We start from the raw sequence: 13592 nt of genomic DNA on the forward strand, positions 1-13592 counted from the left end.
CCAGATAAGTTTGAGTGTGATTATGCATTTGTACTGGAATGGCGTCACTGCACTGGTGGGTGTCTTTGGGCCGAGTGAACCACCATGACCTCACAGGCAGTTGGTTGGAAAGCAGATGGCCACATGTCATTGAGCTGGGTGCGATATTGACAGAACACCTCATGTCCGTGCGCCCGTTAGCCTTTGCTTGCCAAGCATTTACAAGCCTGCAAACTATTGAATCTGCTGCCAATTCACATGACAGATGGCCACCATCGGGAAGATCCGTGCTTCTTGTCGCCCGCCTGGCCCCACCCGAGACGTTCACGAACTCCTCTTCCAAACATGTTCCAAAGCTCTTTTTTTTTCCGCCCCTCCCTTCTTTCGTGCAATATAAACAGCATGTCTTCAAAGCCCCAGCCTGGCTACCCTCTGCTATCACAAAACTGGAGAACAAATGACCATTGCTCCACAAACAAGCCACTCATCATTTAACAAAAAAAGCATAAAGTTGTGATAGCTGTCGCAGTCAAGAAGTTAATTCGTTGTTTAACAGCTGGCAGTGTTGAGTCCTGCCAATACTTTGCTTGTGTTCTTGCACTTCGCGGTGGTCTTGTCTGACACACTCTGACGTCTGATTTATCAACCTGTCACAAGACCACATCCACCTGACCTGGCTCATCTTCGGCTCTCAGCCTAGCCTGTGAGTTCACAGCAAACAAGAATTTAACCAGAAATGTTATCTTTTTTAAATGTTGATTTTATTTTTATTATGGGGGGGGGGGGGGGGGGGGGGGTTCTCTTTGTATATAGAATTAATGAAAGTGTAACGCAGCAGCAACTTTTTATTGGGAAAACATGGTTCTATTTTATCACTCCAGACCGCCAGGGGGCAGTGCTGAAAGCACAAAATACACCTGGATGAGTTGGATGTGACGACCTAAAAGCCTGTGACACCCACAGGACAGTATTCATTTAGGAACTTGATCATAGGCTTGTATGAAGTTGTAAAATTAACAGCTGTCTTATACTCATGGATAGAATTTTAAATGCATTACAAGAACCTTATACTGTTGAGGTACAGAGTTTGGTGGGCTAAAGTCAATAAAATCAAATATGTAAGCAAAGACTTAGAGTAAGTGGACAACATCATTTACAAGGATGCAATACTAGTATCACTGTCATTCAGTTTTATGTTAGCTTCTATTTTGGAATTCTTTTTTTTTTAATGATCTGCTCTGTTTCAAACTCTTAACATTGGTAACATGGCTGGATGATGCAGTGGCAGGATCTTACAGGTTGGTTAGGGTAAGGGGGCGGGGGTATACGCAAACAAATGTTATATTACGAACAATGGAATTTACAGTGTTGTCAGTGATTGCATGTGCTTAAGTTGGCTTTGTGAGCTCATAAATGCCAGCGCCAGTGTCACTTTTTTTAGATAGAGAAAATGCCTTGAGTATCTTGTATAAATCCTTAACACTGGTTGATGTTCATATCATCTTTAAATGCATCAAGGAATCATATGTATGATATAGTTATGCAGCCAAACGTTTTCATGAGTTAGTATGTGTGCAGAAAACGAGCACACTGAAATAGATACCCTCAATGTAAGGATATTTGACCTTCAGTGTCATGTGCGTATGTACTTGTATCACATGTGGTCTGCTCGGCTTTAGTTGGACAGCTAGTGTCGCCCTCTGGGCTCTCAACATAAAAGTCCGCCTCTTATGAGGTTAAAGGTAGAATATTAGAATGATTTAATTAGCAGAATAATCCCATCTAATGACTTCACACATGTCATTTTAAATCCTCTGCAGAATAAACATTCTCGCCTTCGTGTCTATGTTCAGCTTCACTGTCCCATTATACACACACACCAAAAAAAAAACTAAATAACATAAGATACAGGAACTGTATCAAATATTTTGCCACACAATATTTATTATTCACTGACACTCTCAAATACATACAAAATAAATCTATATTGTTATTGTAGTTGTTTGTCATGTTGTAGAGATGTACTTCATAATTTTTCTGTTTCAAATAATTGGTAACTTGAGTTACATGAGCGAGAAATACAACCCGTGTATTGAATGTCAATGCATTGTGTTAATGATCATAATGTATTTGGACAGTGTATATGCAGTGCAAGGTGTGTCAGAGAAGTTCCAGGACTGGTGAGTACAGTACACTGTGACCTCGGCTCGATCTCTGCAGGTAATAAACCTTTTCCACATGCTTTTATATATACATACAAAGTAACACTGGTGGTGATTATTTATCTAAATCTCAGTATCACACTTCAAACATTAATCTGCAGGTGTCATCCATGTAGTGAGATCATTTTTTCTTTTCAGTTTGAACTGAAATGAATGTGAGCAGTGACGGTAGTGGAATGATGATTCCCATTTATTTACCTGGGTTATGAAGCCATCAGGTTTGCACAATTTCTCTTCAAGCAGACGATAAAATGTGAAATTGGATGTCATTTCCAAAATGCTTACTTTTTACTAATCTGTGAGATCCAGTTACTTTTATATTACAGCAGTGCTTACAGTGATTGTGCATTCTTAAATACTGTTGTGGGAAATAGTGGCGTGATGGTGTTCTTTAGAAGGCTTTATCACTTGACTATTATCATGTCACGAGACTCTCCGTCATTCCGGCTTGCCTTATTGTCAACACCAGTTGATGCTACAGTGGTATCTGCTTTCTCACCGAGCCCAAAATAGAGTTGTCGCACACGGACATTTGTATAACAGAGCGCTTGGGAGTGAGCTTTTCCGGATGGTTGTCAGCACAGAAAGAGATATCTGCTCAAGTCTGCCATTTGTCACTGAAATAGACAATGTGGTGATGGTGCACATTCCTCCCTCTGTAATTAATTGGGGTGACTGTTTTGGTATAATGTATTGACTCGTGTCATTTAGTCAATGTATGGACATGAATCCAATTTAAAGACCGTTCAGTTTTTTTTTGGAAGTTATCCTGGCTAATTGTTTTTTTGTTTTGTTTTGCCCAAACAGCAAGTGTATCCTTCTACAGACATAGTTTTTGCCATTTTTGTTAACAATACTCTGTGGTTTTAATCTATACAACATTTATTTCACTTTACGGGGGACTTCAACATTTTACCACTATACAGTATAATTGTTTTTTTTTTTTTTAGATGGCACACTACGTGGTTCTACTCCACTTGGTCAAATCCTTCATGCTCCATAAATTGTCGTGATTATCCAATATTATCTCGTTGATGTGATCGCTGACCTGAAATGACGAATAGAATTAAATACTGACCTTTCAGTTGACTACCAAACAAGCCTCACCTTTAGTCTCACCAATGGGAGACCATAGTGTGACAATTACATATTGACTCCATATACAGTATGATTCAGCAGTTAGATTGATCCCAGTATCCCGAGTCACCGAACACCATTGCTTCCCACTATTGGCCAGACTTTACATGCGTCTGTTTGTATGTGTAAGCGTAGAAGCGCTAATCAGTGTTGGCCCGAGAGGATTTCTCGTCCCTGTCGTTGCTGTACCGAGCTTGTCCCAGCCAGGGACTCCCATTTGGCCTGCTCCAACTCAACCCCCTTGTGCCGTCTCTAGAGCCCACCCCCCCTCCAGAGAGCCATTCACTCAATCTTCCGTGGCCATTGGAAGAGACCCTATTTTGATAGCCCCATCTTTCACGGGGAACCGAATTGAGAACATAGTCGCTTATAGAAAACAGGAGGGTGGCTCTTTTGTCCTGTGTTGATCTTCTTTTTTTTTCCTCTTCCCACCTGGCAGCCAGAGAAGAACTGAAAGTTGCCGCTGCGAGTGGTTGAGGCTTAGGAGGTGTGAAAGCTGCAGGTGGTGCTTGGATCGGAGTAGGAGCCCGGATATATTTTTAGGTGGGCTGAACAAAAATGCTTGGAAAAGGACAAAGTGGTGGATACTCCTCAGAGACAACTGGAGAAGTTTCACAAAGGTAAGACAAAGTCCAAGCCTGAATGAAACTTCGCTCTAGCATGTTTGTCCACTACATGAACATTAAATGCAAAAAGATTTTTAATTTTTCTTGAGTAAGTATTTCTTTAATATTTTGCATGGGCTTGTGAAGTCACAATCAATGTGAACAAAATTTATACAATATTAATTACTGTTAATAAAATACCTCCCTTGAAAATGCTATTAATATGATTATTATTAATACATTATTTACTTTACATATTTTAAAATGAAGAGTCCTCAGATGTATTTTAAATATTAATTTTATGTGACATAGAAAAACATTTCGCCAGCGATTACATGCTGATACTAAATAATGCTACATAATTAATATAAAAAAATCTACTCATACATAATTCATTTCAAATTATATTAAAGCTGCTTCACGACAACATTTACCAAAGTGCTTTATTAAGGGTTAATATGGTATTTACTATAATGAGTAATACGTACGTATGTACACAACACAAAACTAAATGCAAACTGAATTTATTAATTTAAGTTTTAATTTAAACCTTTTTTTAAGTGTGTACCAATATTTACAAAATATATAGATGCATTTTGTTTCTGGTGTTTTCCCGTAGCTTTGGGGCTCCTGCTGTATGTCTAATAATTTATAACCGTTTGGCAATGATGGTTTAGAAGGTTGCCTTTGAATGTGAGCTGCTGCATGGAGTTCACTTGCTTATTTTAGAACATTATGTCTCAGATGAACTTTGTCCGATTAAATTTTAACCATAGATGGTATTATTAAATTATGTTTGAGGAATATATAATGTACAATTAAATTAAGTCTTAGTTGGGGCTAGGATTTGCACTTGAACAGAAGTCTCAAAACAAAAATTCTGAACATTGAAAAACAAGCTCTTTTCTCATGGTTTGATTTGTTGTGCTTATTCAGTTTCACTGCTTCGAGTTGTCATGTCATGTACCAATTATCCCGTTACAAGTTATGGTTGGCATGGCAATCTTTTGAACATAGGTATATTTATGAAATGCAAAATCGTAGAAAGATAAAAAACATTTGCCAATTAACTTTCTGACTGCATGTGCTGTATGATCTTGTATGCTTATTTCATTGATTTCAACGCATAGCCTCCCGTTTCACTTGTTGACTTTCCCCCCGGTGCCCCACCTGCCAACTCTAAATCATTGCGGCAATGTGTCACAGAAGGTTAAGTTGCCTCGTGGCCACTCACAAGGGCTCCAAAGGTCTTAAAAGACCCCTTAAATATTTATTGTGCATGTTGAACGTGACCACACCAGAGGGAAGGAAAACTTTAGGGTGGTTATTGAGAGCAAGTATGCCGCCAAGTATGTATAATATGCCGGCCAACCTCCTTGTCACTGACAACACAACGGGTCACAACACCGGGGTCATTACAAAGAGCAACTTTCCCTCACCTCACATGGTAGAACGGTTGTCAGAACATTGGTGTTGGGGTTGAAATTGCTTTTCTGAGCTCATATAGGGACTCCTTTGAAATCAGTATAAACTTGCTTGAAGCACAGCCGGATTAGTGACTTTACTACATTTCTTTTGGCACGGCTCCACCTGGATTCTAGACTACCCGAAAAATGTAGCTTGAAAGGGACGGTTGTAATGTGAGCATTAAGGTCATAACATTTAATCCTCACAACTTTATTGGGTCTGTTGCTCGTTTAACTGCTATCTAACAATGTCTTTACTCCTGGTTTGTTTTTGACTATTGCTTAGAGAACTAAATTAAGCAATGACAGGTCCAAACAGCGTCACCTCCTGCAGTCTTACAGCCTCCGACTTTCACTGCTACAAATGTTCTTTGTGTTGACACATGGCCATTACGAAAGCGAATCGTACTGTTAAATGTGTAATAGTAACCGACAAGGACACAAATCAGATGAGCTTTATTTCATTTTTTTGTTCGTTTTTTAACATTGCCTTCATGTGCTTTGTTAGAACTACTGTGTTCGTCATAACTCACTTCCGGTATAAATTTAGAGCATGGACTACGTGCATGCTACCTCCAAGGTTTCCCAGAAGGACATGGAGGGTATAGAAATGGCACATACACCAACCTCCTGTTTTATGTCCCATACTGATTCTGATGTCCAAAGCCAACAGCTGAAGCAGGGGACATTAAAACACATGTGCTCATGGCACCGTGCCTTTCACAATGTGGGGGGGCAAGAAAACAGGAAATGCAGCAATTTATTATATGTCACAGGTGCAAAACACACAAGCGCACATATATTAGCTAGCACAAAGTGTCATCAAGTGGTTACTTATAAAATACTGTTTTTATTTGTCAGAATCAGTTTTGTGATCTTTTTGACCTTGAAAATGCTTGTATAATAATTTAATCAAAATATAGTTTCCTGTGTGGGTGACGGACGGCAAACGAACCCCTTTGGCAGCCCAACAACATGCTTGACGTAAATGAAAGAAACAAAGATCCCCTTTTTCTGCCTAAAACATGCCTTTCTACAAAAAAATAAGACTTTCTATACAACGCGCTTACGGAGTTAACCCCATTCCCAAATTCTGGACCCGCGTAAAATCGAGTTTCAGTTGTACTCCTTCATTTTGCCACGCACAGACATTTAATCACTCACACAACTGATCTCCCAAACTCTGTTGCTAACCAAAACAATATCCCCTATCAAAGCATGTGAACAGTCTCTTAGATAAATCAAAGCATGTCGGCCGTCTTTTCGCCATGATCAGTAAATACAAGCCCCCAGCTCAAATGATTAATCATGAAGGCAATGAGTAGCTTCAGTTTAGCATTTCAGAAATGCTTGCGGTTACGTGGAAACCAAAACCTGGCTTATATTCGATGAATTTGCATGGTGATAATCTATGAAATCCCCTCTTATTTTGGAACGGCAGAGCTCACATATTTATGAGAACATTAAGGGCAGAGAGAGAAGAACAGAGGCGGCGACATGCAGTTTGTTATACACAAAGGATTTACTCCAATTTAGTTGGTTCCACAAAGCAAAAGAGCAAGTCTGTCAGCCATTATTGAATTAAGACTCGAATTCTGTCATTGGGATGATGAGTGGAGGTCTGGCTATGTTTAGGTCCTGAATAACAGATAGCAGAACCAGCCACTCAGACAAGAAAGAGATTCAAAAATCAAAGCAAACATGATAAGTGGTGACGAGTGATAATTACCATCATGTAATTCTTCATAATCTCTAGATAAATGACCTGAGAGGGAAATGTGACTCCATCAAAATTTAGCACGATAGTTACTATAACAGCTTTTGAGTCGTTTGTTTGTCTTGCCACTAAGCTTTGAAAAAGTCATCTGTTGTGGGTTTTAATGAGATTAAATGGTTAATTGGATGTCAAGCCGACTCATAACTTTGTTGAGTGTCAAGATACTGGATGCATGTGATGATTCACTGCGCTTGATACTTATTAAAACCGTGGCTTCATGTTGCTGTTTCCTCTTAAATGTCATGCACATTGATGGATTTGTAACTGTAAAGACGTGACTTTGGTGGGATAAACTTGTTCCGCATATGCAGCAAGCTAGACCAAATGCATTTTTTGCCGCTAGTTTGCTTTTTCGTGGATGTTGTTGAGGTTTTTATGTGGAAGAATTATGTAGTCAAGGGGTCCAAGGTTGAAGGTGATAAACCCCTGGCATTTGACCTACGTTTTACAGTTTAGATTGTGGTAAACAATTTCCTGACCAACAATTTGGGAACTGCAGGAAAAACAACCATGACAACAAAATTCTTGTCTCAATTTTAAAATTGCTGTAGGCACGCAGTAGCTCAGATTGTTTATTCCTGACTGGAATAGTTGAAATATTTTCACCATGTGCAATAAAAATGAAAATAGATATGTTTAGGGATGCGCGCGCCTTGGACCATTGATTAATTTATAAAAAGGGGAAGTTTTTTTTTTTATATATATTTAAATATATTTTATATATTTACTCAATTTTTAATATATTTTATTGTATGTTTGAATACACGTTTAAACAAAATAAACTGTTTAAACTTACTTTTTTTTAATGTACAGTTCAAACCAACAACAGAGGCATTTTTGTTGAGCCTATAAAATCGTATCCAGAGAGCTTTTCATTTCATTTCATTTTTAAACGTTAAATTTTTTGATCAGTGACTAGTAATTGAATATATTTGTAAAAATGTTATGTATTCGTAAAAAAATTAAATTGATTCGACATAGGCGTTTCCACCCGCCGGTGAAGATGTGCAAAAATCTAAAATATAATGAATAAATGCAAATTTATTAGAAAGACATTATTACAATTCAGTCATCACAAGTTCTCCTTTTTTTAATAAACTGTCATCAATAGATTGCATTGTAGAAACAGCTGCATAAAAAGCTTTTTCAAATAAGCACAGCAAGGTTTCAAGATGCATGTACACTAAAAAAATATTGTGTTGGATTTACTCAATTTTGATTTGTCAAGTGGTTGCACACAATAAAATCATCAGAATTTGTTTTTCAGGTCGATTTAAAGTCAACTTAAAAATACATCTCGATCCAGATCACTTTATTTTGCGCAACCACGTGACGGAATAAAATGAAGTTTATTCAACACCATTTTTTTTTTCAGTGAAGGACAAAATCCGTAAATTTGCCCCCCCCCCCCCTTAATGGAACCTCTGTCAAAAAACCTCCGTGTTAACAATGCCATTGTTCTCACTTACACCTGTGCCCCGCTGTGTTATGTGCACAATTCACTGTCGACCAACCCCAGTTCATGTATTTCAATATGTACTCTGTGAGCCCTGACAGAAATATAATTTTGGCTCATTGCCTTGCAACAGCTGCACTATTTAATAATGCTCTGATTTTCTTTTCTCTCTCTTGCTCTCCTTCAAGACTTGTGAAAGACACTCCTAATACTTATTTGTAGCGGCTCATGACGCATGAAAGCATTACAGAACGGACTTAGTTGTTGTTAAGAGTTTTAAGTTACATGAGTTATTCCACAATGATGTTTGAGGCTATTTTTTATCCAGCCAAATTGTTCACACTTCTGTTTGACTGCAGACAGTCATGAAAGCTGTGTGATTTGCGTTGGCAATATGATGCTTTTAGACATGTTAAATGGCTAACTCCGGATCGTGTTGCTGTTTGATTTTCACCTGTTTCAGGGTGTCTGAAGACAGTGCTGGAGGTTAGTGTGTTAAGCTGCTAGATTCTGTGCGTAATATTACGAATGAGGTCACAAGGTGAGGCGTATACAAACGATGGGGCACGCCACGTTCCCAACGCTTTCTTGATAGCTGCGGAGGATTGAACTACAGTAACCTTAAGAGTCCGCGAATGCCAATGTCACCACGATGCTGACCGATGTTAATGAATAAAAATGTCAGGTATTCACTGCGTAATCATGTGATTGGCCTCTGCCGCTTGAGACGCAGCAGGTGAACATAACCACGGGCATTCCGTAAAGTTGTCGACAGCTGAGAACGATCACCTTGTGTCCTTGCATGGGACGTTTATAAAAACGCCGCACATGCATTCAGCCTTCAACACACACTTGTGGTTTTCCTTGAGCAATTTCATTTATATCTGTCAAGCGTTGAATAAAGTTTTAGGGCTGGACTAATATAGCTTATGATTAACTCCATGACGTCTTATTCATCTTGACTTTATTCATAGAACACTTTAAAACTGTACTGTGACTGTTAATGCAAATTTGTTTTTTTAATTTCTCAAATCAAGGCAGAATGAAGAATTTCTCCTTGTAATAATTTATCACAACTTGTTATTGAGATTTTATGACCGGTTTATACAATTTTTGATTGGCAAATATTTTTTTAGACCAGTGTTTTCAGTGTGAGACAACCACAATGACATATTATGTGATGAAATATTCAAGAATGTGTCCAGTGTCTGTAAACTGTTGTGATGAGAGAAGAGCTCACCATTTGTCTCCTGGGGGTTATTAAGTATTTGGGTACACCACAGCTGCATTTTATTAATCATTTTTTCCATTAGTTTTTCCGTCACATTTATGCTAGGAAATCAAAATGTGAGACATGAACATTGTCTTTACAGATACAGTATTGAACACTTACAGAAGTTGAGCGAGTGAGTGAGGAGGTTTGCTTTTTGTCAGCACGAGGTTAAATTTGATAATTTAATTGCCGATAACATGCGCCTCAGGTAAGAGTAGCCCTGCTGCACACATGCAAAAGCTTTGGTTCTTTAGTTTGAGATACTCAGGACAATTTTACCGTTTATGACAATCTCATCTATTTCAGTCTGCCACACATAGCGATGGATTGCATGGCATGAATTAAAGTGGGATCATGTTTGTTTGTGTGTCTGGATCTGCTCAGACACCCGCTTGTCAGTAAGTCATCAGTTTGAAGATAGAGGGGCAGCGACAATCCCTCCGGCCTACCCGCAGTGGTAAGCGTTGAGGTGTGCAGACCGGAAGCTATCTCAGCCTGTTTATTTTCCGCTCCTGATGAAAATACTGCCGTTTATTGTGTCTGATAGATATCGGACACACCTGTAATAGCTGGCAATCCGTGCTCCAGAGATAAAAAAAAAAAAAACTTTTTTAAAAATATGGTACGTACCCTTTCGACTCCCTTCAAATATATTTGAACTTATCAACACTTCAACTTATCAAAGGGCACCTTTTCAAATCTTCCCTAGCGGCTGTTCTCACGTTCTCGCTCACGTAATTCTTCAAATAAGTTGTGAGGCGTGCTTGTGTGCTCTTTGTCACTCCTATTTCAGGTTTTCTGGCACAATAAAACAAAAGAGAATGATATGGGTAACAACATATTCAACAAAGCCATATAAAGATCCAACTTGGTGCTGATACGAAACGGGAGTTCACTATATTTTCCAGTCGATGGAAATGTTAGTTTTACCCCATCATATAAGGAAAAACACCGACTGTACCTCAACAAAAAAAAAAAAAGCTTTGAAGCTAACGACCACGGTAACGAATTAATTTGTTGCTATCTTGGGTGCACTGACTTATAGCTGTCCCAGAGGACGTGAATAGTCTAGATGCTTAAAGAAGTTCTAGAAGGTATAACGCTCTCATTAGCGCTTAATTTAACTGGCTGTGTGTAATGATCTTGAGTGATGTTGGAAAAGACTCCACCGCAGAATTGTAAGTGAGCTCCAATTCTACATTTTAGAGCACATGTGTTGCGATTCAAAAGTGCAGAGCCTGAGACATTGGAGAATTTAGTCACGTCAATAAAGTCTCTCATGAAGGACAGGATGGATAAGGTCTGACCAGACAGCGCCAAGTTTGCTTCTTTTCCATATGTAGTATGTAACACAGAGGGCCTTTTTTGGTAGACTGGTGCTTGGCGTTAAAATAGGCGCATTGTCATTTTCGTGCCGGGCCAATGTTCTAGTTCAGCATGTTTCTGAATTTGGTGGACCCGCTATGCCTCACTGCAGCGCCACCCACGCATCTGCAAATCTCTCTTACATTTAGAATGATGATAAAAGAAAAATTAAAAAAGATCCTTGAAAATCATCACAAATTATTGCCCCTGAATTACAGAGCAGCTAAAATAAAAAAAATTACAGAGCAGCTGAAATAAAAATATTTCCAACCTGTTTGAACCTCGTAGGCCATCCTTAAACGGCTGCTTTTAATTTGGAAAGCACTGGAATAGAATGGGAGTGATGTAAAAATGAAAATGAGATGGTGCCGATATGGAAGGAGGGGTAAGGAAGGGTTTATGACTACATCGCCTCGTCGACCAGTTTAGCTCTGGTGTTGCTGAGCGCAGTCAGCGAAGACTCCACTAGGTGTGTCCTGCACCTGTTTATTCTAACCTGTACACCTGTTACAGCAAGTCTAACTACATACATAAATGATGTTTCAATCAAGAAAATTGTATAATTTTCACTAAATAGCTCAGCCAATGAAATAGACTATGTATAGTCAGGCAGTGGGCTATAAATAAGTTTCAGAGCTGCAGCAAAAAAAAGAGTTGGTCTGCCTCACTTGTCACAGCCAACTATGTCCTGCCCCCACTCCTCACATTACTTCACCTCTCAGTATTAGATTAAATGCACACCTCTTAGCAATTTCTACACTCCAATTTGGCATTCATTAACCGCCAATTAATTAAATTCTTTATCAGGTCTGACCATATTTAAAAAAAAAAATACATAAAAAAAATGATTTGACCAATGTGCATGTTGGGAAACTCTCTCACCCTGCTCTCGGCACCCCATTTATTAACGCTCAGCAGAATGGCAGTTATTTGGTCTGTTTTTCGTCGCCCCTATCATCACTTTCAACACACAACTAACTAAACCCGATAGTAGCTCTGAGAAGATGATATACGTGCTGATAAACTGTCACAAAAAACTCAGCAAGTCTCACACGAAATGCAGAACTTATGTATACATATATATATATAAATTATGTCAAGTTAAATATTCTCTCTCTCTCTCTCTCTCTCTCTCTCTCTCTATATATATATATATATATATATATATATATATATTATGTCAAGTTAAATGTTATACCTCTATATTACATATATATATATTGTAATTATATACAATTTACAGATATGGCATGTGGGCACTGATATTAAATTTCTTTGGCAAATCCATCGGGCAGGTGCCACTCTGATCTATTCGAGTGGGAACAGTGACAGCAGACGTTAAAACCTAATTGTATATGTAAGGCAAGGGAATGTATTAGTTGGCATGTTCTTTAGGTTTTACAGTTGGCAGCTGTCAAAGTTTACTCCGACCTGCATGTTTCTCACGATCCCATCTGGCACCGTTACAACAACTGAATAATATGCGTACTGTATATGCGAGTGTTGATATACATAGAATGACTTTATAAGCACAAAGTGAACTCATTTTGCGTGTTTGGGAATTTGACTGCCCGTGCTGCGCCATGCTGGCCATTCCAGGAGACAGACAGTGTTTTCTTTTGCATACTAGCGCACACTGGGAAATTAATAGATTATCTGGATCTGGATTTTTGCAACCACTAGATGAAAGAAAACATTGTAAATTCAACACAACCTTGTTTACATACACCTGACAATTTGATGGCTAAAAGTATACTTTTCACCTAAGTCGATGTTTTTCATGAGGGAAAATGACTGTGCTGGCCCACAAATAGAGAAAAATCTAAATGGGATTAAAACCAATTGCAATCAAGTGTGTGTGTTGAACTCCAAATTATCCATTCATATGCTACTTTTAAGATACTTTATCAGACTTTTCTCCTTTTCTCTTGCGACAGAAGCAAATTTTAGCAGCTCAGTATATTACGCTTTCTTTTGCTTGTCAGGAATAGGCAATGGGAGTATTAGATTATTTCATTATATCAAAACATGGTAAAATGAGTACCATGCTGAGCAGGGGGGCGTCACCCGAAACAAGGGTACTTTAAATCAGGAGCACCCGTCCATCTGTCCGTCCCTCCCTCCAGTGTGACTAAGCCAAATGTGGTGTGAGGGACGCCGACCCTGCTCTGCATCATACATACCACGCCCCATATGCAACTTTCCCTTCACATTGCTACAAAGTCTCTCACCTCCCTGACCCCGTTCCCCTCAGCCCTATGATCAAGGACATTATGTTGCGCAGAGTAAAAGTTTGTCTCGTCTTCTCATTT

General features: G+C 38.8%; 1 protein-coding gene across 1 annotated transcript in view; it reads left to right on the forward strand.

Annotated features, from left to right (window-relative positions):
• Positions 1-778: 778 nt before the first annotated feature.
• Positions 779-13592, forward strand: part of rbm20 (RNA binding motif protein 20) — a 28660-nt gene continuing 15846 nt past the window's right edge. Inside the window, exons 1-2 of the mRNA XM_088373547.1 lie at positions 779-2419; positions 3778-3958. Coding sequence (XP_088229673.1) covers positions 3897-3958 — 62 coding nt within the window. The 5' untranslated portion in view covers positions 779-2419; positions 3778-3896. The remainder of the gene's footprint in view (positions 2420-3777; positions 3959-13592) is intronic.

This window comes from Syngnathus floridae, chromosome 4 (assembly GCF_059516105.1).
Source record: "Syngnathus floridae isolate MCC-2025c chromosome 4, RoL_Sflo_1.0, whole genome shotgun sequence".
Lineage (NCBI taxonomy): Eukaryota > Metazoa > Chordata > Actinopteri > Syngnathiformes > Syngnathidae > Syngnathus > Syngnathus floridae.